Source organism: Neolamprologus brichardi, chromosome 7, assembly GCF_056152115.1.
Source record: "Neolamprologus brichardi isolate AB-2024 chromosome 7, ASM5615211v1, whole genome shotgun sequence".
NCBI classification, from domain to species: domain Eukaryota; kingdom Metazoa; phylum Chordata; class Actinopteri; order Cichliformes; family Cichlidae; genus Neolamprologus; species Neolamprologus brichardi.
In genome coordinates this window covers 34,017,886-34,040,852 of record NC_142110.1, presented here as the reverse complement: position 1 = coordinate 34,040,852, position 22,967 = coordinate 34,017,886, and the positions used below count along the sequence as shown (strand labels likewise).

General features: G+C 39.5%; 1 protein-coding gene across 2 annotated transcripts in view; it reads right to left on the bottom strand.

The window, feature by feature from the left end:
- Window positions 1-2,247: 2,247 nt before the first annotated feature.
- whrna (whirlin a) overlaps window positions 2,248-22,967 on the bottom strand; it is a 193,330-nt gene continuing 172,610 nt past the window's right edge. Inside the window, exons 8-12 of one of the 2 annotated variants that reach the window (XM_087843523.1) lie at window positions 17,847-17,921; window positions 15,072-15,657; window positions 13,346-13,515; window positions 8,134-8,256; window positions 2,248-2,947 (exon numbers count right to left, since the gene is read on the bottom strand). In XM_087843523.1, the coding sequence (XP_087699649.1) occupies window positions 2,765-2,947; window positions 8,134-8,256; window positions 13,346-13,515; window positions 15,072-15,657; window positions 17,847-17,921 (1,137 nt within the window). In that variant the 3' untranslated portion in view covers window positions 2,248-2,764. The remainder of the gene's footprint in view (window positions 2,948-8,133; window positions 8,257-13,345; window positions 13,516-15,071; window positions 15,658-17,846; window positions 17,922-22,967) is intronic. The other variant, XM_006803512.2, reaches the window with a different exon arrangement.

The following is a 22,967-nucleotide window of genomic DNA, read 5'->3' as shown; positions in this document are numbered from 1 at the left end:
TCTGCAACAGACGAACAAAGTATTTCAACTAACCACTGTAACCTGCACTAAACTGCCTTTCACGCAACCTCTGAGTAACAAAAAGTTTGTACACCTCAATTTGTGGCAAGGGGTCGCCACAGCGGGTAGCTCTACATGCTTGATTTGGCAGATTTCTTTCTGGCAGATGCAGGATGCTTCCTGACGCTACCCCCAAGGGATTGGTGTTTCCTCCCAGAATCAAATGGGGATCTTTTGCTGTTAGGAAAATGTGTAAACTACTACCCTACACTACACTAACATGAAAAAAAGAGACATAAACTGAGCAACAAATCATGTATATCTGTTAATAAAACAACAACTCTAAAATAAATAAGGATATTAAATGTACATTTTAAATTTCCAGTCTATCAAATGTCACCTTATAATAATAATTTCTTTCTTCTTCTCCCATCCTGTCTTTTCTACATCTTTCTCCATCTCTGAGTGAATTAGTGGTGCAGTTTGTGTGTATGCTGATGATCTCCGCACCAGAATTGCCTCTCTGGATACCCCACATGGATTGCCATTTATATGTTATTGTTCAACCCAAATAGGTTCAAGGCAGTTTGATGTTTGAAGGCGCACAGTGACAGGAAATACTCCCCTCAAATGTCTTAAACCTCACGTAACAACCCTGCTCCGAAAAGGTAAAGAGTAGAACGTGAAAATAAATAGTGAAGTAATGTACAGATACTTGAAAATTCTATTTAAGTGCAAAAATGAGGTATTTCTATTTTGTTACTCGCAGAAGTAAGGTCTGATTTATGAGTGTGTAGATAAACTGTAGCAACGCTATAGTCTTTAAAGCTGGAATCTTACACCTTTGTTTAAAAATCTAAAGTATGTATTTGCAATTTTACAGGCTATGTTAATCCGTAGGGCAGCTTTGATTCATATTCATATTAAGTAATGATCATCTTGCTGATGTAAATTACTCCTAAGGCAAAGTGAACTTTCAGTGAACTTTCTCTTTCAGATGCTAACACCATTAAAAAGGTGAAACAAAGAGCGACTTTTATTGTGAAGGAGTCAAAGATAAACAACATAATTGTCACAGTCATTGGTCTATGAAAAAGTGCATTTAAAAATAATTAAGAAAATCAGTTTTAAATGTTGGGAGTAATCAAACGTTAAGCAGCAGGCACTCGGAGCCCTTGGCTCACTCCTACAGCAGTGCAACCAACTCTGCTGCTGTTATGTCCAAATCTAGTTGTGATGTGTTTAGAGTCATATCAGACTCTAAACACATCACAACTAACATTTTTCCATCGTGCAATGATGAAAAAATGTCTAATTATTGGGTGACAGCTCTAGATAGTAATGTTGTTTTGGCTGATACACCAGCTGTTTGTGATTTTTATTGGCCCCTGAGCAGTAAACACTACTACTGTTCACCCAGTTAACAAGTAGCATTTATGAGCTCCACTCAAGTCACTATAATAACCTAATTCAGGAGAGAAAAACATACCAATTAAATTATGATATTGGATATAATAAAACACAGTAGAAGTCCTCCACAGAGGTTTTGAATATGATGCAGAATCCCGTTTTTGCATATCGTACTGTGGATGGTAAATGGTAAATGGCCTGCATTTGTATAGCGCTTTACTCAGTCCCTAAGGACCCCAAAGCGCTTTACACTACATTCAGTCATTCACCCATTCACATACACATTCACACACATGGCAAGCTACATTGTAGCCACAGCTGCCCTGGGGCGCACTGACAGAGGCGAGGCTGCCGGACACTGGTGCCACCGGGCCCTCTGACCACCACCAATAGGCAAACATGGGGTTAGTATCTTGCCCAAGGATATCTGGCATGCAGCCAGGAGGCAGCCTGAGATCGAACCACGACCTTCTGATTAGTGGCTGACCTGCTCTGCCACCTGAGCTACAGCCACCCAACATATAAATTGGATAATATTTTCCAATTTGGCTGTCCTAATGTGAAGGCAGAGCTTTAAACACAGATATAAAGAGAGGTGTGTAAGTGCAAAGTCAGAGTTCATGTCGGAGTAAACAAATATCAGTATTTTATTTCTATTTTTGTCAGTATGACAAGCCCCCCCCCCCCCCCCCCCCCCCATTTCCTCTTTGTGAAAGGATGGTATTTTGTTGATGGTCACCGTTATTCTGGTAAAACTTGTGGATTCGTGTATTGTCCTGAAATCATCACCATATTTCAGATATATTTAGATATATAGATGATGCGACAGAGGTTACAGGTTCTTTTTTAATTCTATAGGAGTACTTTTATGTGTACATTATATATGCATCTGTATCTACATTTGTCCATTTTTACACATACAAATCCAAACTTGTAAAGCCAAGCAATCAGTTTATCTTAGATGTGCAGTTGTCTCTCAGTTAAAAGCGGAAAGTAAGTAAAATAAAGTTAGCATGAGACATGGGAGTGTTACGAGAAGTTCCAGAAATCCACACGGTTTAACACAAAAGGTACAGGTTTTCCACTGCAGCGCATAATGTCTCACAGTGGGGAGGTAACAAGTTGAGGAGAATCCTGGACAAAGTCCACGGTGAAAGTAATGCCTTGTAAATTCAAGAGTGGGTTTTCCGAGAAAGAAGAAGGGCTCAGATCAGTTGGTGGTTTGTTTAGGTTTATCCAAGAGTTGTGCCATATAAATCAATAGAATACTTGAATATTTCTGCATCATCACCCCTTTGAAGTCCTCTTCTCTTGATGCTACCTTCGTCATCGTACTCCCTCCTCTTCCACTCAGCTATAGTGCCACATTGAACTCAGTCACCAAGAAGTCTACGTAGTCTCTGTCTTTGGTCTTGAAGGCCTCGGCGATGAGGCGCGCTGCGTCCCTGTGCTCGCGGCCCCTCAGGGAAACCCCGTTTACCTCCAGTATAATCTGTCCCACCTTCAGCTGGCCGCAGTTATGAGCTGAACCACCCCTCTGAGAGAAACAAACAGAGAAAGAGAGGGGAATTTTAGGGAGATCTTATTTAAAACCCGCCATGATTACATCCAAAATAAATTGGCCTCTTGTGGGAACCACTTGTACTAATATATTTGTTCTTAAAAGAGTCAAAGAGGACAGAAATTCCTCTAAGGTAATAATGGTAAAATAAAATTCAGGAATAAATTTGTTAATTTTTTGTCTCTGAATTTTCTGGACCTGAAGCTGCACTGTGAATACTCTTCTTTTTCCTCCTGGATAATATTTCTGTGAATGATATTTGCCAGCAAATGCAGAATTGGCAGCCTTGGACAAGCCTTGAAGTCTGAAAGTGTTATTTATATGAATTTTAACTTCTAAAAAAAAGAATGACAGAGACATAATCTTGAAATTGGCCTTTAAATCTCCATAATCACTAATAATAAGTCAAGTCAAATTATACACGAGGTTATATATGTAAAATATTTAATAAATATGAATAAAAAAGGCATTATTTTAGATAATTAAGCCACACAAAAGCTTCAGATTCAAGTCTATTCCAAAAAGCAACATTTATTTGCTTGTTATATGGTCAGAGTTTATGAAAGTGATTTAAACTGGCTTTACTTTTCAGCCAGCTAGAATATATTTGTTTCTAACCTGCCAAACAGGATTACTTTACCACTTACTTTACCGGGTTTAAAAAGCTTCCTAGAGTTGATGATAATTACTGTCGTTCACTTACACCAAAGTCATTTAAATTGTTTCGGTACCAAATAAAACCTAAATTAGGCAGCATAAATATGAAAAAAGTATTTAATCAGCATAAACACACCCAATCATATAAAATACAGGCATTAAGATGTTTTTCTATCAAAAAAAGTTGAAAATATTATAAAAATATTAATACAAATGTATAAAACACTCTGCATGCACAAGACACATGACATGATTTCATGGTCTTTGTTTTATGATCTATTGTCTCTACAAACTGTCCCTGTTACTGTTTAGTGCCAGTGTCATGCAGTCAGCTATTAGGTGCACTCAAGAATCTCAGTCTAAAGTAATAAAGTAATAGTAGCTTGGTTTTAACAATAGGTAAGTTGGGAATATGAGAGGATAAAGGGCATAATTATAATATTCAGTTTATAAATTTATACCTTCATAATTTTTTATTTATTTATAACCAAATCCAACTTCACACATTCATATAATTGTTAGTATGTATCCACATTATTATGAAATTATTTCACCACTATACTAAATAGCTTTGCTTCATTGCATTCCTGGCTATTATTTTCTGTTTTTGACACATTTCTACTCTTTTACATATTTGATAGCCAGAATATTTGAACGACCTGTCTAATATTGTGTAGCTTCATCTTGTGCCAGCTAACACACCTCAGCTTGCTGGCAAATGGACTCAGGATATGTGGTATCTATCACTGGGATACTGTCAATGGATTGTTTGGGACCACTGATGAAACCTGTTCATTTTGCAGGTGTTTGATTAAAATAGGAGTTCAGATGTCAGATAAATGCCTTGGACTTTCTGAGGAGCTTCTACATTATGAATTGTTGGAGAGGCTGGTGCAGTCACGGAGTGCTGTTATTCACTTTATCTGAGTTTAGGTAAAGACTGTTCTGCTGCACATGACACTATAACAAAATTATTGCAGAGCTTTGATGTTACGGCCATCAAAATCCAAAAATAATTCTTTAAAGCCAAATATAACAGGATGCATTTTGAAAATAGTTTTCTTCTTAAAGAAAAACAACAAAAAAACCACCAGTTTTATGTCTTTCTTCCTGTGACCCTGCTAGGTGACCTCATTATATGTGACTATGAGAGCTAAAAACATCAATATTTCTTTCCAGACAAGGGCTGCATCATCATGTTGGTTATTTAAGCTACAACAATTACTCAGTGTTAGGGGAGCACTTGGTCATCATAATGTGAAGATGGCTGTGATAAAGAGCTGTCGCTTCAATGAGCGGTGATGGGGACTGATAACAAGTGGAAAGGCCAGCCAGCAGCAGTGTTTTTGTCATCACTTCATCCTCTGTATTTGTGATTGAAGTGACCTAAGATGACAGCCCCGGTGCCCAGAGAGATACAAAACACATAAGCCAGTGGTTTGCCGTATTATGACTCCACAGTGTTTACTTTCAATACTGCAGAGAGTGTGCATTGTACAGGGTACCTGCTCTGATGTGATGCCTGCATTTTTCCCCTGGGTAAGGTGGATGCCAAGTGGAAAGCTAAAAACATTTTTTTTTTATTTCCAGAGCAAGTTTATCATTCTGATGCTTGGTCCTGACTGCGAGAAGTACTGAGGTTGTGTGCCTTGCTCAAGGGCCTAATAACATTGAGTTAGCATTCCCCGGGTGACAGAGCAAACTTTTCACAGCCTTCTTTTCCACCTTGAAACCTGAGCATGTGGAAAGTCTCCTTTCTCTTTTGTTACAAGTGACCTTAAGGCTGCCTTATTATTAATGTCTGTAAATAACTGTGAAGCTATATAGCATTATTGTTCAGGGATGTAGCAATGGTATCATAAAGCTTGTGGTTTTGTCTTAAAGGTAATAACCTCAGTGAACCACTGTGCTGAAAATGTGCTAATTAGAGTCTCAGAAATAACTTCGACTTGATTTTAAAAATTGATTTGCATGAATAATTTAACTTATCTTTAGCTGAGTTAAACTTCTTTCATGAAATTAGCTCTAACCTTGTGTCCAATGGCTCCACTGGGGCTCCCCATGCAAGAAAAAGCACCTACTTCCTTTGCTATTAGCCACTGCAATGAGGTACCTTTTCATGTTTATTACTCTCTTGGAGAAGTGTCTGAGGTTAAAAAGAAATAGTTTGGGGTCAAACCTTTTGAGTGGTTGCATCTTTTAAGTTGAACTTCCTTGCTCTCTGTGCTTATGAAACCTTCGATATCACAGACCATCCGGGGCTGAAGGGAGGCCTGCTGGCTTGCATATCAGAGTGGCGGCTAAATGAAAGTACAAAACAGCTGCAGTGCTGGCCGTCTTGAAAAGTGATAAGACACCACTTCCTCATTTCTTTCGAAAGCTTATATTTGAGCTAAGCAAAAATGCATAAAAAATAGGACTTGTACTGTTTATCTCTTTATTACGAGAGCTCTCCTGATAAGCTGAGCTTCAGGAGCCTACGATGGACCAACACAACGCCCGATGATGCATGATGCAGAAAAATCCATTCAAGCAAAACAAGTGCTATCTGAGATTTTCCTGTTTATTAAGGACCTGGTGTCTTTTTTTCCTCTCACTGAATGAATGAACGTGAAACTTCTGTTGAGGATTGTACAATAACCAAAGAGATGAATGTGAAACAAAACTTTGTTCTTCTTTGAGGAAAACACAAAAAAGGAACATAAGACATAAGAAAAGGGAGAGCAAGACATTTGAAGGGTAGAGAATACTTGTCTGGGAGATTTGTAGCACTAGCACAGCTACTAGTGCTTCAAATCCCTTTGCAACCCTCCTAACAATCACTTTTGAAACACCCACACAAATACCCAAATACAGGATCTACCCACCAAACCTCCAGTTTATCATCTGTACAAATCCTCCTCATCCTTCTTCTCCTTATTAACACTGCTCTCACTTTTTTGTGTCCTTTACTCACACTTGCTGTCCTTTCTTCCAGTATGCTATTTGATTTTGAATGTGCTGATTTCCAATCCTTTTATCCCTTCCTTTGCAATCAGCCACCTTTTTTTATTTCAATCACCACCTCTGTGGAGTGGGAGGCTGAGAGACAGCTTTGACTGGAGAGTAGACTGGAGTCTGTAGTTACTCCTAGCACTGATATTAAAATTGTAACTGTCTCATTGTCTGTGTTTAGAAAATGATTAGCATTGTATATAGTCCTGAACTAGAGCAAGATTTGTTGGCATGCAAATTATTATGGCAGACAGATATATGCATTCACAGCCACAAGTAATACCTTTCTTTAGAGGTGACTAACCTGCCATTTCAAGCAAAGCTTTCAGAATTTTTCTGTCACTCCGCATAGCTGGGAGCTCAGAATTTTGAGTATTTTTAAATATGACAGATATGCTATAAATGAAAAAGTCTTTATGGGAATTATAATTGCAACTCTTTTTAGCCACAGCATTAAACTGAACATTAAATATTTGAAATGAACCTTTGACTTCTACCTTTTAGATAAAAAGGTGCTGTGTAATTTGCTGTTTCTGCCCTTTGCCTTTACCCTTTAACACACACACACACACACACACACACACACACACACACACACACACACACACACACACACACACACACACACAATACCAAGTGCCTCATCCCGACAAAGTAATTACCAAAATCTCCAGGCAGCTAGGGCTTATACATGTAGGCCATTAATGTTGTAATCATCTCTGTAGAGCCCCAATGACGACAAAATTAGCAGAAATCTCAGTGTGAGTTCAGCTGCTATGTGAATCCTTACGAAGCCTTAAAGAACACAAGATCCCAGCTGGAAGGTGTGCACGTGGCACTATTACAGAAAATCCAAAGTGTTACAAGGATAAAGAAAACACAGCTCAACCACGTGAGGACAATACTCATGAAAATACTGCATGTTAGCAGAGTAAGCAGAGAACTGAATTTAGCAGTGTTATAATGGTGACTGTTCATTTTAAACGCCTATTAAAGATTATTCTACTCTTGGTTCAGTATATGAGGGGATAGCCTAATATGGTCATCTCACTGAAGCTCTGGTTGTGAGTCTGGAAGTCCCACATATATATGGTTCCTCCATTCAGGTGGAAAACGTATTGGAGTGACAGCACTGTGTACATCAAATATCCATCTATCCAACTCCTTAGCCGTTCCTAGGTTAGCTGAGAGACATAATCTTTCCAGTGTGTCCTTGATTTACCACGTGGCCTCCTCTCGATTGGATATGGTCAGAACACTTTGCCCTGGAGGCACCCAGGAGGCATCCTAGTCAGATAACCAAGCAACCTTTGCTGGCTCCTGAAACTATGAATTTTGTTTTACAGGCACAAAAATCATAACCAATCGGTATAAGTAAGTGAGGTTCAGTGTAAGATAAATATGCATTATTTTGAATTGTTAATCATGGAAAGCTACTCTACTAGTGATACACTGGAAATGAGCACAAGAGGTCCAACTTTCAATGTTATTTTATGTTCTTCCTGACTTACCTGTATTGTCACAATTCGTGGCAGCGGCTGGCGAGTGTTGGCTCCACCTTCAATGGCAATACCCAGGGTGCTGGCAGTCTTTGCCACCCTCACTAGTGTAGCGGTAGGCTCCAAAAGCCCTGGCTGAAATAAGGGAGAGTGAGGAACACGAAATGAAAGGCATATTTATAAATACATTCATAACTTAAGATAATCTGCCTTCAATTTGTTGCAATTTGCATGGATTACACTGTACTATACTGTATGTTTGGCTATTTTAATGGAGCAACAATGAGCATAGACCTTCCTAATGGTTTCCCTTGTTTATTCTGAATGAGCAATCAATTTAACACCTTCACAAGTCAGAGGACAAAATAAAACACATTTAATTTCCATTTCCATGATGTAGTCATGTTTATGCTGGGTCTTGTACAGTTTCCTTCCATTTATAGGTGTTTATTTCCTTTATAAATGAATCTGAAACATGTTTTTGGGTTTTTATGTCCAGGTTCCAAGATCAGTGTGAGTTAAAGGGATTCAGTGTAGTGGTTAAGTTGTATAACATGTATGATTTAAAAAACATTAACTATTAAAAGTTCCAATGTGCTTTGGGCTTGGGTGTACTACAACAATCACTGGATTACTGAATACTTCAGACATCCTGAAAACCTGTTAACCGAGCCATTATTTCTGTTATAAGAGGACTTGGGCCTGGATCCCTGATAAACTCCCAGAGGATCCAAGGAATCAACAATAAAAGTGCTTTAAGAAAAAAAAAGGACAGAGAGAGGTTGAATCAGAAATAAAACAAAGGTTTAACAAGCTACACTTTCTGCCAAAAACTAAAAGAAAAACTACAACAGCTCGTTTTTTTTTAGTAGTAAGGAAAGGGTTACGTTATTAACCCTTTAAGACCTACCATAGAACCAAGTCCGCCAGAGCTTATATTATATTTTTACATGTTGTAGTGCCATTTTTGGGAGCATTTCAAGTTGCTGTACACCAATACAACCATTATAGACCAAATTTTAATAATATGTATGCATTAAGTGCATAGTAATTACATAAATTGCAAAAAAGTGCAATAAACTACAAAAAAATTGAAAATCGTTTGGGGTTTTTTAACATATATTTCTAGTTAGAGAAATTTAAGAGGCTTATCCCTCAAAACTGTAAATACAAAAAGGTTGCAAAAAATAGTTTCCCACCACAGGAAATTTATTTTGAGTGTCTTCATAGTTTTATTTTTGAAGTTCACCAATTTTTACATACTGCAGGAAAAACAAAAATAAGTATTATAGTGCAAATTTGCAAAAATTTTTTTGCATATGCATCAAAATAAACAATTTCCAGCAGTGCAATTTGACTTCTAAGCATCCCAGAAAGTCGACACAGAAAGTTATAAAGTCAAACATAACTTTTAAAAACACCAGTATAGGCTTACAAGGCCCTGGTGGGTTGTACTGGCTGTGGTTTAACAGCTACAGTTGCTAATATTTTTATAATCATGGCTATTAGACAGTAGAACATTAGATTATTAGATATTATACTATAAATAGACTCATGCAAAATGGCTGAGTAGGGACTTCAGAACTTGCCAGAACAACCGCCCATTTCTTAGATTTCTTCTGAACCAAAGTTGTCCCGTGATAGTTGTCAGTACATTCAAAAGGAACCGTTTATAATTTACAACTTAAAATGACACCCACACTGCTGCCACAGTCTAACTTAGTTTAACACAGTTAACCAAAGCCGTCAGTCACTGAGATGCACGTGTCAGTGCCTTGTGATGGCTCATAAGAGGCTCAATTACTCCCTTGGTTTCCGCCCCCAAACTGTCAAAAGGTTTGAGTTGAATTTGACAATCAGAATTCAACTTTGTGTGTTCCCTGCGACAGCATGTATAGCCAAAGCTCTCAATAAACAGAAATTCTCATGGGTGTTGTGGCTGCTTTGTTCCCTTGCCTGTTAAGCTTCACAAACATTTGTTAAATTTGTGTGTGCATACTTATATTGTTGGAGTGGCAGTAAATACCTACATACAGGAGTGTAACCTCTCAGCTACTATAGCCTCACCGACTCATGAGTTCCCCTCAGCACACAGAAGAGGCAGAGACTAGTTCATGCCATCACCAAACTTCTATTCAAATCTGCCAAACACACTCTGTGCTCCAATGACACTTACCCGGTGGGTAAAGTCCACTCAACTTCACTAAAATAACACAGGAACACAGACTTCTGTCCGCTGTGATTCCTTTGTCTCAAACGCCAAGTTCCAGCATCCAACTGCAGAATAAGTAAGATACTAATCAGTTACCATTTGTAACTGCATCAACTTACTGGGCAATACTCCACCTGCAGTCTCTACACCACACTCCACTGCTACATGGAGTTACTATTTTTCTCCTGAGCTTGTTTTTAGGAGTGCCATACATATTCCTGGCAATCAATTGGCAATTGGTCACTAAGGAAAAGTGAGTGTTCCCCAATTAGCTGCCGGCAGTTGATGTGAAATTGCCTACAAAAGCCCAAGTCACAAAAACCTTCAGACCAGTCAGTAACTCCTTGGAAACCATCAGTCGCTAGGGAAAAACGAGTAATCCCTGACTGGTTAGTGACTGGTAGATGGATATTGCTGTTGCAAGGTGAAATTGGTTGCAAACTGGTTTATGATGGTGGATTCAAAACCTCCTTACAATTCCTTTGGTTGCTAGCAGATCCTTATTGTTGCCTGTAATTTGCACTGAAGGTCCTGCATTGTCTGTAAACACTCACCAACTGCTTGCTAAGAAAAAGTGAAACTGTGAAGAGTGCAGTACAAACTGGAAATGAACATCATTAGGCTTCAAAGTAAAAGTTGTGCCTTTTGAAATGTGTTAGTTTCAGCAGTAAGGCATACATTTCACTTTGGAGGTCAATGTGCTCCATTTCTGATTTGGATTATACGAGTCTTTGCAGGCATGTTGGCTTCTTTCGTGCAAACGAATGTTTGCAGGCAACCAACACAATCACAAGGATGTTTCCTTTTGGATTTCACACAGCATCAGTTAGCAATCTCCAGCAACCACTTGCCAACCAGTCAGGTAGTACAGATTTTTTCCATGTGACCAAAGACCAGCTAAAACAGGTGGCCAAAGGGTTGCTTACAGGCCTGTGTGACTGAGGACTAAGAGACATGCTTATATAATCATCCATACTCATTTTAGCCCTAAGTGAGGGCTACATCACCTCCAGAGTAAAATAACTAGCCCTTTAAATGATTGATGTTCTATCTCTCACTTTGTTCCTTTTGTCCGTCTCATATTTTGGATCCAACATGTCTTTTTCCAAAACCTTTATCAAAACTTGTTTGTTTTACTCTTGGATTAAGAAAATCAGTCTATGAGTGACCTTTCTGACATAAAGGAGTGTGTAGTAGGGATGTGGTTTGGAAGAGATGGATGTGGGACATCTATTAATCAACTCTCTCTTTTGTGCAGTAGCATGCTGGGACTTGGAGACAATGACAATCTAGAGCTTCTTAGTGAAAACCTTAAGCAAAACAATGCCCTACACCACTGACATACTTCAATAGCCCAGAGAATATTATTGTTTGGTGCCAATGAAAGGAAGTTGTGAATGCTATTACTCAGGACAACATCAGATACTCATCTATCTTAGAACATGAACGGAAGACCCACAAAAACATGTTTCAGCATTTTAAAACTGGCAAGAGAGAAATATCCAGTTACGTGATCAGTGGTTTGCTCTATTTTCTTGAATGAATTCAAGCCATACTTATATACTTACTCAGGTAACTGCCCCACAGTTCTGCTTTCTGCTGTCTTTTGTTTGACATAAAGATGAGAAGACTTAAAAATGCCTTCCTTAAGTTTATTAAGGGCAAGATTTTATGAGCACATAACTCCACTCTTTTCTGCAACCACTAGCCTGACACTCAGGAACAAGCAGAAGAAAACATTTATGTTACACAATCTCTTTGGATGCTGAATTTATCAGCTCTCTCTCCATAAACAATCAGACTACTCCCATCCTTGCTTGTTATTCCTTCCATCAATCACTAAGAACCAGAGAGGGATTTGTGAATTTCATTAGGCTACAGCACAGTCAGTGATTAAACAAATGATGGAGCATGTGACTCGATGAATGACATGGGTAAGAAATAAACAAATGAGTGAGACAAAGGAAACAATCTGCATGAGCAAACAGAGGGAGGAGAGAAAAGATCAAGGTTAGGATTAAGAACAGACTCTCGAGGAGGATTAGCAATTAAGTGCATTGATTTATCAACCAGTAACTGGCTTGTTTTTCAACACACACACACACGCACGCAGGCACGCAGGCACGCACGCACGCACGCACGCACACACACTTGTACTTCTCTGCTTGTGAGGACCCACTCTGTCCTTGGACGGACATTCATTTCTTAACACATAAATCCTTAACTACAAGCCGAATACAGTTCTGACCCATTTCCCTTGAACCTGAGCCTTTTAATGAAGTGAGGATCCAAGAAAATATGTCCACTTTTCATATTTATTTTCAAAAAAATGTCTTTACTTTCCCACAAGGTTACCAAAAATGCCCTTGAGTTTAAAATACCAAAGATATAGCTTTCAAAACTGCTTCTAAAAAAGACGCACCGTTTAAAAAAAGGTATTTTTCAGATTTCCAAAACAGCTGTTGTTCAAGAACATCCCCACCTTGGAGAAATGTTATTTAATATTGAAATGTGACCTTATCAGTCCAAAAATGCCCTTTAATTTCTAAATGTGGCCATTTAATAAAGCCTTTTTCACAAATGAATAGCAGAACAAGACTGTTGCAACACTTTTGTAGGATAGAGGTGCTTGAAGAATGAAATTGTCCCATGGAGTTGTATCACACATTAGCTGTTGTTTAATCAGGACAATGTATAAATAGTGGAGGTACTAGTCTGGTGGATTTGCCTGTAGCTCCTCGGCATAATGAGTAGTTGCTCTTGCATGATTTACCTTGACCAAACTGCACAGAGTAATTCCACTAGTGAGAATGTGCCTTTGATAATGTCTGAGGTGCAAGTGTGAAAACGACTCATGAATGTCATTCTTAAACCATAATCTGGTCCTCACAAAGAGAGAAATACAAGAGTACTCATGGCTAAATTATACATGTCTAATTTCCTGAAGTTTAAGCGTTAATTCAATCTTCCATGCATGTTTAGCTTTGAGCTGCACTGAAGAACCCCCCTCACCGGTTTGGAGGGGTTGTCCCCCCCGCCTCCCTCCTGGGTGTCTCGGGGGAGGTGTGTGCGTGAGGAATGGGAGCTACTTTCTTTCCTGACGTGTCCTGACTCAGCTATGTCCACCCCGCTGTCCTCACTGAGGGTTTGGCCACTGTCTGACAGCTGAGACAGGGTGCCACCTGAGGGGAAGCAGGCACACATTAAGTCAGGGAATCTAAACATAGCATGCATTTTTTTGACCTCTAAACCATTAAAATTCAAAGTGTGTATATAGCTCACTGAAGTAGAACATGGTATCAAATAAAGGGAAGTTTTTTAGGTAAAGATGTTATTAAGCAAAAAAAAAAAAAACCTCCTATTTTTTGATGTCTTTTGGAAAATTATTTTATTTGATGCCAAATTAAAAGCTTGTTTAGATTAGTGATGTTTGCATACAGTATGAGTAATTTCCAATCTTCTGTGTATTTGCTCAATTAAGCTCATTAAGCCTGAGCAAACACATATTTAGAAAGATTATACACCGAACATTTTTCACCCTCCTTTATATCTGACACTGCATATTTAATGATAATTAGCAAATCTGAGAATTTGAACAGTATCAGTAAATCTGTTCAAACTTCAGCACGTTTAATTCGGTCATTTCTGTATCCAAAGCACAGTTTCATGACCTGCTGACCAGGATCCCACTGACTGAAAGGATTACAATTGCAGCAAACTGCCCATGTGAATGATGCATCAGTCGTTTAATTCATAGATGTTAGATTAGATCACACAGGGTTAGGAAATCCCAAGACATTAAATATTATCCCTAAATGCAAAGCACAATCTTTGCATTTGAGTTTGTCTGTAGTGCTTAAATTATCAGCTCCATGTATTGGAACAGATTAATTCGTGCAAATAATTTTTCATTTTATTTTGGAATATTTTATAGATAAATACCCAGTCACTTAAATTGAATTATTAACAGATTAATTTTAAAACAAATCTGTAACCATATGTATCAAATTCTTTAAAAAACAAAAAACTTCATCCTCAATTTATTTCATTGTTTGGTTCATAGACTGTATATAAAAGACGGCTCTAACTTTCAGGTCTGAAAACTGAGAGGCTTTAAACCTGCATTCTCCCTAATGGTCAGCAGGGGGTAACTGCTTTGGATGAGTTTCCCTGTGACCTGAGTAAACACTTTTTCAACGAAGGTATAGACTCAAATGCCAGTTTAAATTCAGACTAAAGACAAAATGTTTATTTTAGTAAATTACGGTCTTCAACCAAAAAGCTAAATATGACTGGGTAAAACAAATGATATCAAACCCCTCAGCTAGAAAAAAAAATCTTCCTCATATTAAAGTTTTTACTTCCTCATAAGTAAAAACTTTTGAAAAGCTTTGAGGATCATTTTTAGATTTGCATATAACATAAAGTCAATTGGAACAGCAGATTTTTAGAATTTGTTTTTTTACTCTTCATACTCTTCACATGTACCTTTGTTTTCTTTTTTTGTGTGTTTTTAATGGCATCAAAAAGGCTAAGATTAAGGTAAAAAAAAAGCAGCTTTATCATGTGTGCATTGGTTTCTCATTCGGATCTATCTCTCAAAAACACCATAATGGAGACAGTGAAACACTTGACTTTAAAATGGGACCAAACGTAAAGGTCACTTGGGCTGTTACCCATCTTTTCTATACAGCGCACGATTTTCAACATATAAGATCTGTAGCTCTGTATTTCATACCTCGAGCTTGGGGAAGTGGCCGCACCTCATTGACATCAGGTTCTGCGTTGGGCCTGTGAACCTCCACTGTAACAAACTGCTGTTTAGACCCAGGAGAGGAGGTGGGGGAGGATTTGGTCTTGGATGTTGGCTTAAGGGACAGAGAAGGGGGCGGAGGAGGGGCAGGGAGTGGAGGAGGAGGCGGAGGTGAAGGGGATGGGGCAGCGGGTTTAGTGCCTCTGCTGGGCGACTGCACCCTGGGGAAAGGGCCAATGTTGTGCTGAGTGACTGTGGACAACTGAGCGGATGTTATTTTCTGTTTCTTGGCCAATGCAGAGGGCTCTCTCTTTCTGATAGCTGCGTATTCTTGAGACGGATCCCTCTGGCGTTCTCGTTTGTGGTGTAAAGAGGGTGAGGCAGGAGCGTGTCCTGGCTCGTTGCCGTGGTTCTTAGAGGCTGTGGCTGTAAAGTACAAGCCTGAGTGTGAGGATTCGGAAGAGGGGCACTTGTTGAGCGGATCTCTTCTACTTGGGCCCCTCTGCACCCCTGGTGGGGGCGGAGGCTTGAAGGAGGGAGGGGACTCGGCTGTGGCGGACTGAACATCATCCTGAAGTGAGAGGATATATTCATCATCATTGATTAGGGGTGTAACAAAATATTGTAGCATAATGTGCTGTGATTAAAAATGTAACCATGTGATTGATGGAGCTGAAACTCGCAAAGCAAAGATCAGTTCTGCCTCTGGAAAGGTTCAGCTTTAATCATTAAACACCAGAGGATGCAGCGACACTGTCAAATGGGTCGTGCGCCAATATTTTGAAATTCGTTTTTTAGACGATTTGACAGAAGAATTTTTATATGATCTGTTTATGTGTAAGTCTATAATATGCTGGGTCGGTCAGTGTACCTATATTTAGATTTATGGTGATATTATATGTAATTTTGTTTTTCTTTGTCAGGAGTTTGAGACTGCTGAAATGGACTTTCTTTTTCTATTCACTACACATCTGAATGATTGGAAGGTCCTTTTAAAAAAAAAACCTTTGTTGAACCAACTATGCATAACTCCTGCACAGTGTCTTGTAGACTGCCAAAATATTTATTGGATTATCATATTTTGGGCTTTTTTCAGTGTTGTTAAAATGTAATTTTCCCTCTCCCCCCTGGAGGAAATTGGTAAAGCTTTTGATAAATTAGATTAAATTTTCAATCCATATTTATTCTGATAAGTTGCTTGGGAAACTCACAAACTATGAGAACAAAGTTATAATAGCATTAAAAGTTAGTTAAACAAGATGTATCCAAAATTATTATCCTTCCTTATATATTTTTTTCACCTTAAAAACATGGCCAGACAATGAGGTTAGCATATGTAGAAATAAACCCAGTGGCACAAGGCTGCATGCTTTAGTCCTAAAAGCTCAGTTTCCAATTACTTTCCCCCCCCAACATAGTTTTTTAATGGCTTTAATGTATACAGTTTCAGTGAAACTAATGAGCATTTTCAATTTTGCTAAACTGTTATAATTCTCATCACTTTTGCAACCTGCTTTTATGATTTGAAAGCAGTTAACGACAACCGCACATTGATTTTTAAGCACCTATAATTTTACTCATGTATCCTTCATTCTGATATATTAGTAACACTCAGTGCATACATGAAAGTACAAATTTTAGTGTGAAAAAAAAAGAAAAATATATTTTTTTGTAGTTTTAAAGATTGTTTTTGAATGCTCTCCTTTGATTCTTGGGCAATGCTGAGAGTTCTCTCGCCAGGAACAGGAACAGGTGCTCACAAGTACTGTGTCCTGTTTGCAGAAACCAGGCGAGGGGCAACCAATCAGAGAAAGGTGCATTTAAAGCAAGAGTAAACTTAAAGGGGCAGGATCTACACACTTTACTTCAGACAGTAGATAGATTTTTGTTTAACTGCTTCTAGTGGAGTCCATCACTGAACAGAACAGAACATAATAGGCCCCCTTTAAGATGAGTTCATATTGTTTTCTTGTCATTCACACCATTTTTTTTCACTCACTCCCTTGCATTCACATATTAGACACACAATCAACAACTCCCACCAGCTTCACCACCAATTCTTGTTGAATTGAAGTCATTTAACTTGGTGGTTTGATGCTGCTGGGATCCTGTGTTTACAGGTAAGAGTGCTCAAACAAAAACTCAACAGTGGAATGAACAACACTGTGTGACACGAGTGCTTTGCTAGCATGTGGAGCGAGACATAAAATGAGCGTAAAAAAATGGTTTAAAAAAAACAAAAGGTATGATTTGAGCAGCAGGTAGCCTTGGGTGATAGCAGGCTGAAAGCTTTCTCCTTAACCTCACTCTTTTATCCTTCTGCAGACAATAAACAAACGAGCCCCCTGATATGTCTATAACTTTGGAAACTGGGGTTGCCATGGTATCTTTTTTAACACAATAGCGCAACAACATGGCTAGCTCAGGTAGGGAGCGAATTGGACAAATGGCACAAAGTGCTGAGTCTAATCTCTTCTTTCTACACTACAACAAAAAAGGACAGAGTGTGCACAGGCTCTTACTTTTACAAAGCTCTACCTCCGTTTCTTTTTGTTTTCGTGAAGTGCAAACACTTATCATCAGTATAAAATACAAACCCTGCAGGTCACCATGTCTAAAGCATCTCTATCCAGCCTCCACACACAAACACACATCTTTTTCTACCTGTTTTTCTCCCACCCCTACTCACTGCTCCCTTGTGCAGTATCCATCTTTATCAGGCTAAAGCAGGGGCTATGCCTGCCTGTCTGCCAAGCTCACCAGAGAGATGTCAGTCAGCAGCATGTTCAGGCTCTCTGGGGGATCCTCCTCATTACTCTCCACAACGCTGTCATTCTGGGAAAAGCAGGACAGAAGCAGAGGAAGAGGATCGGAAGATGGAAAGGTGAAAGAGAAAGAATGGGATGGTGAAAACGGAGACCAAAGACACAGAAACAAGGGGTGTTTGAGTTTGATTCAAGTGAAAGTGAGAACGCTTCTGAACAGATGTTAAACACAGATGTCTATTTATCCCAAAACAAAGCCGAACTGGGTTTGGCGAATGTTCCTCATCTCCTAGAAAAGGGAAAGACGTCATTTCTGTTCGCATTTGCTTGCCAGTCTCAGAGGATGGCAAGCAAATAGGACACGCACATACACAACCACACTCACTGCATAATGTCTTGTTTCATAAGCAAAACACACATGCTGCGAAATCGATAAAGAACCATCAGCTCAGTTCAAAGCAGGATTTGCAGGCTCAGTCCCACTGGCGTGGTAGAGAGGAGGTAATTTGCAGCAGATCTGTGAGCGATTCCAGAGCAGAGGAACTGAGTTCAGAGAATTGCTGCCCTTCATTTAACTCTGACACTAAACCAAAACAAAAGCCCCATCAATTTGGCTTAATTACCCCTCCTTGCCACATGTGGAGCACTTACGGCCAATTTATTTATCATAAGAGTCAATCGACTTTCTACGCGGAGAGATGCAATTTTACACTGTAAGCAGTCAGAGCCTGCTGCATTCGTATGTACAGTTTGTATGATTATGCTTAGCCACAGTTACAATCCACAGCAGAAACATTACAGTAGGTACAAATGCAGGAAATACTGGGATGTTTGTCACCTGGGAAGACTGCTGATTCTCCAGTTTTAAAACCTAAGCAGTTATGCAAGTTATACCATTCGTGCTGGTGTAATGTCTGCAACCCACTGCTTTAAATGTTGATATTCCTGATCATCTCTTCCCTCTTGACAAACTGCGAGCCAATATTGGCACTACATGCAATCTCAGTCTTAAAATCTTGCCTTTTCATTACATTACACTGAAAGGCTACACACTGCTCCCTGATCAATAGGGATGTAATGGTCAATTTCATAATACTGTGATAGCAAAAGTATCAATGGCGTTGAGAAATGTGACACTATAAAACAATATGTTTAACAGGCAAAAGACTAGTAGTCTGATTTCAGCCTAAGTGAAGTAAGGCAAAAGAAAGTGAGATCTACAGAAACCTAATGAATCCTCCCATCATCCTCCTGCACTCCTGCAGAACAGTGAAAATGGCAGATGCTGGTGCTTTGAGGGCACACATGTAGGAGAGAGATGGTTATGGAACTGTCTGCAGCCGACATCGCAGATGCTCATGACATCAAGACTGTGTATCAGCTTTTATAAAGTCTCTCATGCACACATGATATAATGGAGCATTGCACAGTGTGATGAGGACTCAAAGACCAACACGTAAGTAATGTTGTACTGAAAGACTTTGCAGAGTGATACCAAGGGGAACAAGAAGAGTTTGTAAGAGACAAACCTGGTCCTGTTTTAATTGTTCATTGTCCAGGTGTACAGCCAGTAGGTCGTTTTACTTTTACTGGAGGTTGTTGTTTCAAATTGACTTGACTTCTTTGTTTCTTATGCTTGCCATCTTTCATAACATGAATGATATTATATGGAAGGTGGTACTAGCTAGCCAAATCTCTTAGGGGAATGTAAAGACACAGCACCTTGTTCAGTGGTGTGTCTGAAACCTGCTATCTAGCAACATCACACACCAATTTTGTTTTGTCATGATCACAGGTGTATACAGGTCAGTAGTAGGAAATACTTTTAGTGGCTGGTGTAGCTCACTGTCCTCATAAGTGTCAACTTGATGGAACAGAGAGAAAAATAGGAAAAGCCATGCTGGACTTCTTGTTGTCTAGCCTCATCATAAGGCCTCACTCACACTAGAGTGGAAATAAGACAAGAACCTCAGTGTTGCCAGGAAAAACCTGTGGTTGGTGAGTGATTGCACTGAATGTTTTAGCTGTCTCAGACTGATTGCATGCACAGTCGTGGCCAAAAGTTTTGAGAACTACATAAATATTGGAAATTGGAAAAGTTGCTGCTTAAGTTTGTATAATAACAATTTGCATATACTCCAGAATGTTATGAAGAGTGATCAGATGAATTGCATAGTCCTTCTTTGCCATGAAAATTAACTTAATCCCAAAAAACCTTTCCACTGCATTTCATTGCTGTCATTAAAGGACCTGCTGAGATCATTTCAGTAATCGTCTTGTTAACTCAGGTGAGAATTTTGATGAGCACAAGGCTGGAGATCATTTTGTCAGGCTGATTGGGTTAGAATGGCAGACCTGACATGTTAAAAGGAGGGTGATGCTTGAAATCATTGTTCTTCCACTGTTAACCATGGTGACCTGCAAAGAAACGCGTGCAGCCATCATTGCGTTGCACAAAAATGGCTTCACAGGCAAGGATATTGTGGCTACTAAGATTGCACCTAAATCAACAATTTATAGGATCATCAAGAACTTCAAGGAAAGAGGTTCAATTTTTGTTAAGAAGGCTTCAGGGCGTCCAAAAAAGTCCAGCAAGCGCCTCCTAAAGAGGATTCGGCTGCGGGATCGGAGTGCCACCAGTGCAGAGCTTGCTCGGCAATGGCAGTAAGCAGGTGTGAGCGCATCTGCACACACAGTAAGGCGAAGACTGTTGGAAGATGGCCTGGTGTCAAGAAGGGCAGCAAAGAAGCCACTTTTTTCAAAGGATGGTGAATGGACTGCTGAGGACTGGGGCAAAGTCATATTCTCCGATGAATCCTCTTTCCGATTGTTTGGGGCATCTGGAAAAAGGCTTGTCCGGAGAAGAAAAGGTGAGCGCTACCATCAGTCCTGTGTCATGCCAACAGTAAAGCATCCTGAGACCATTTATGTGTGGGGTTGCTTCTCATCCAAGGGAGTGGGCTCACTCACAATTTTGCCCAAAAACACAGCCATGAATAAAGAATGGTACCAAAACACCCTCCAACAGCAACTTCTTCCAACAATCCAACAACAGTTTGGTGAAGAACAATGCATTTTCCAGCACGATGGAGCACCGTGCCATAAGGCAAAAGTGATAACTAAGTGGCTCGGGGAACAAAACGTTGATATTTTGGGTCCATGGCCTGGAAACTCCCCAGACTTTAATCCCATTGAGAACTTGTGGTCAATCCTCAAGAGGTGGGTGGACAAACAAAAACCCACTAATTCTGACAAACTCCAAGAAGTGATTATGGCAGAATGGGTTGCTATCAGTCAGTATTTGGCCCAGGAGTTGATTTAGAGCATGCCCAGTCGAATTGCAGAGGTCCTGAAAAAGAAGGGCCAACACTGCAAATACTGACTCTTTGCATAAAAGTCATGTAATTGTCGATAAAAGCCTTTGAAACGTATGAAGTGCTTGTTATTATATTTCACTACATCACAGAAACAACTGAGACAAAGATCTAACAGCAGTTTAGCAGCAAACTTTGTGAAAACTAATATTTGTGTCATTCTCAAAACTTTTGGCCACGACTGTAGTTGCGGTGACCAGCTGGTTGAGGTTGAGGGTGCTGACACACTAAGAGTATATTCATTAACACACAGATGGCTTGGGATCAGATGGTAAATAAAGTTTTGTTTTCTTCTACACATCAGCTGTTACAAGCAAATTCCAAGTTCGTCTGGAGAAAGAGTTTGTGACAAAACAGCTCTATCTAAACCAAATGATAATTCCTGCACTTCACCTGTGTCTCAGTTCTCAGGTCCACACACAGACCCCATCAACTTCTAACAGAAGAGTTTGCCGCTTTAACATAAACATACCAATTCTTGTTCAGCCTCCCCTCGTTCATTTGAACTGCCACACTGTTTTCACAGAGAGAAACCTGCACTTATACTATATTACTTTCTGATTATGTGTCCTTATTTTTGAGCCCCCTAATTGCACTGCTCTCGGTAGAATGTTGGTCATTAATGAAATAAACTAACTCTTTCCTTTTGTTTATAAATTTATAATTTATAAATCTAACCCATGGTTTGAGCCCAGTTTTTGGCTGAGAGAGTCCACCTGATGTGTGGATTCTGTGCAGCTGGTTGGTGGTGAGCCTGCCCCTGGATTTGCTATTACATGACATGTTCGATATAGACAACAACAGATTTGCAACAGAAAAAACATTAGAGATAATCAAAGTATTGTGGAATACAGATTGCATGTAAGTGCCAACTTAACCTTGTTCAATCGAAAACTGAAAGACTGGAGTGTTTTCTTCTGACTTCCCAGACTGAAGAAATGACTTGAAAAGCAGCTTCCAGATGAACAGAATCAGCTTTCTGGCCGTGGTCTCCAACCATTGTTTTCCTTAGTGTGACTGTAGCCTACGGCAGCATGTTTTTTTTTTTCTATTAGAAATTTACAACATCCTGTATAATGTGTAACAATGATCAACTGTGCACAGCGCCTATTTTCATTCCCAGCCAGATGATGCCCCTACATTGTTCAGCTCTTACCATAATCAAGCTTTTATTGTGTAGCCTGAATCTAGCATGATTTTCTATCTTCAAAGGGAAACATTATACAGTCTGGTCTTGTCCATCCACAAATCCATTTTTTTGCAACTTATTCAGGTCCAAGTTGGTGGAGCAAGACTCTAAGCAGACATACCAGGACCCCCTCTCTCCCCAGCCAGCTTCCTATACTCTAATGGGTGAATAGGAGGCAGGATGTCCTGGGTCTCCTTCCCATAGAACATGCCTGAAAAACCTCCCCTTATAGAAACATTCAGAAGCCATCTTAGTCAGATGACTGAACCACCACAATTGGCCCCTTCCCATGCTCTGGGGGAACTCAAACCCCGTGAATGACCAAGCTCCTCACCTTATCTTGAAGATTGGGGTTCTTCTGTAGGATGTATGGGCTCAATCTTCTGCTTGTATCCACAAACCAATGGTAATATTTTAATGTTTATAATGTAAATAATGTTTAGTTAGAGTGTTCAGACTAGGTCCATGAGGTTCACGTGAGGGTAAGGGTGGGGGTTTGGCATTTAGTTGTAGGGTAGAAGTTAAGAAGTCAATGAGTATCCACACTATTATA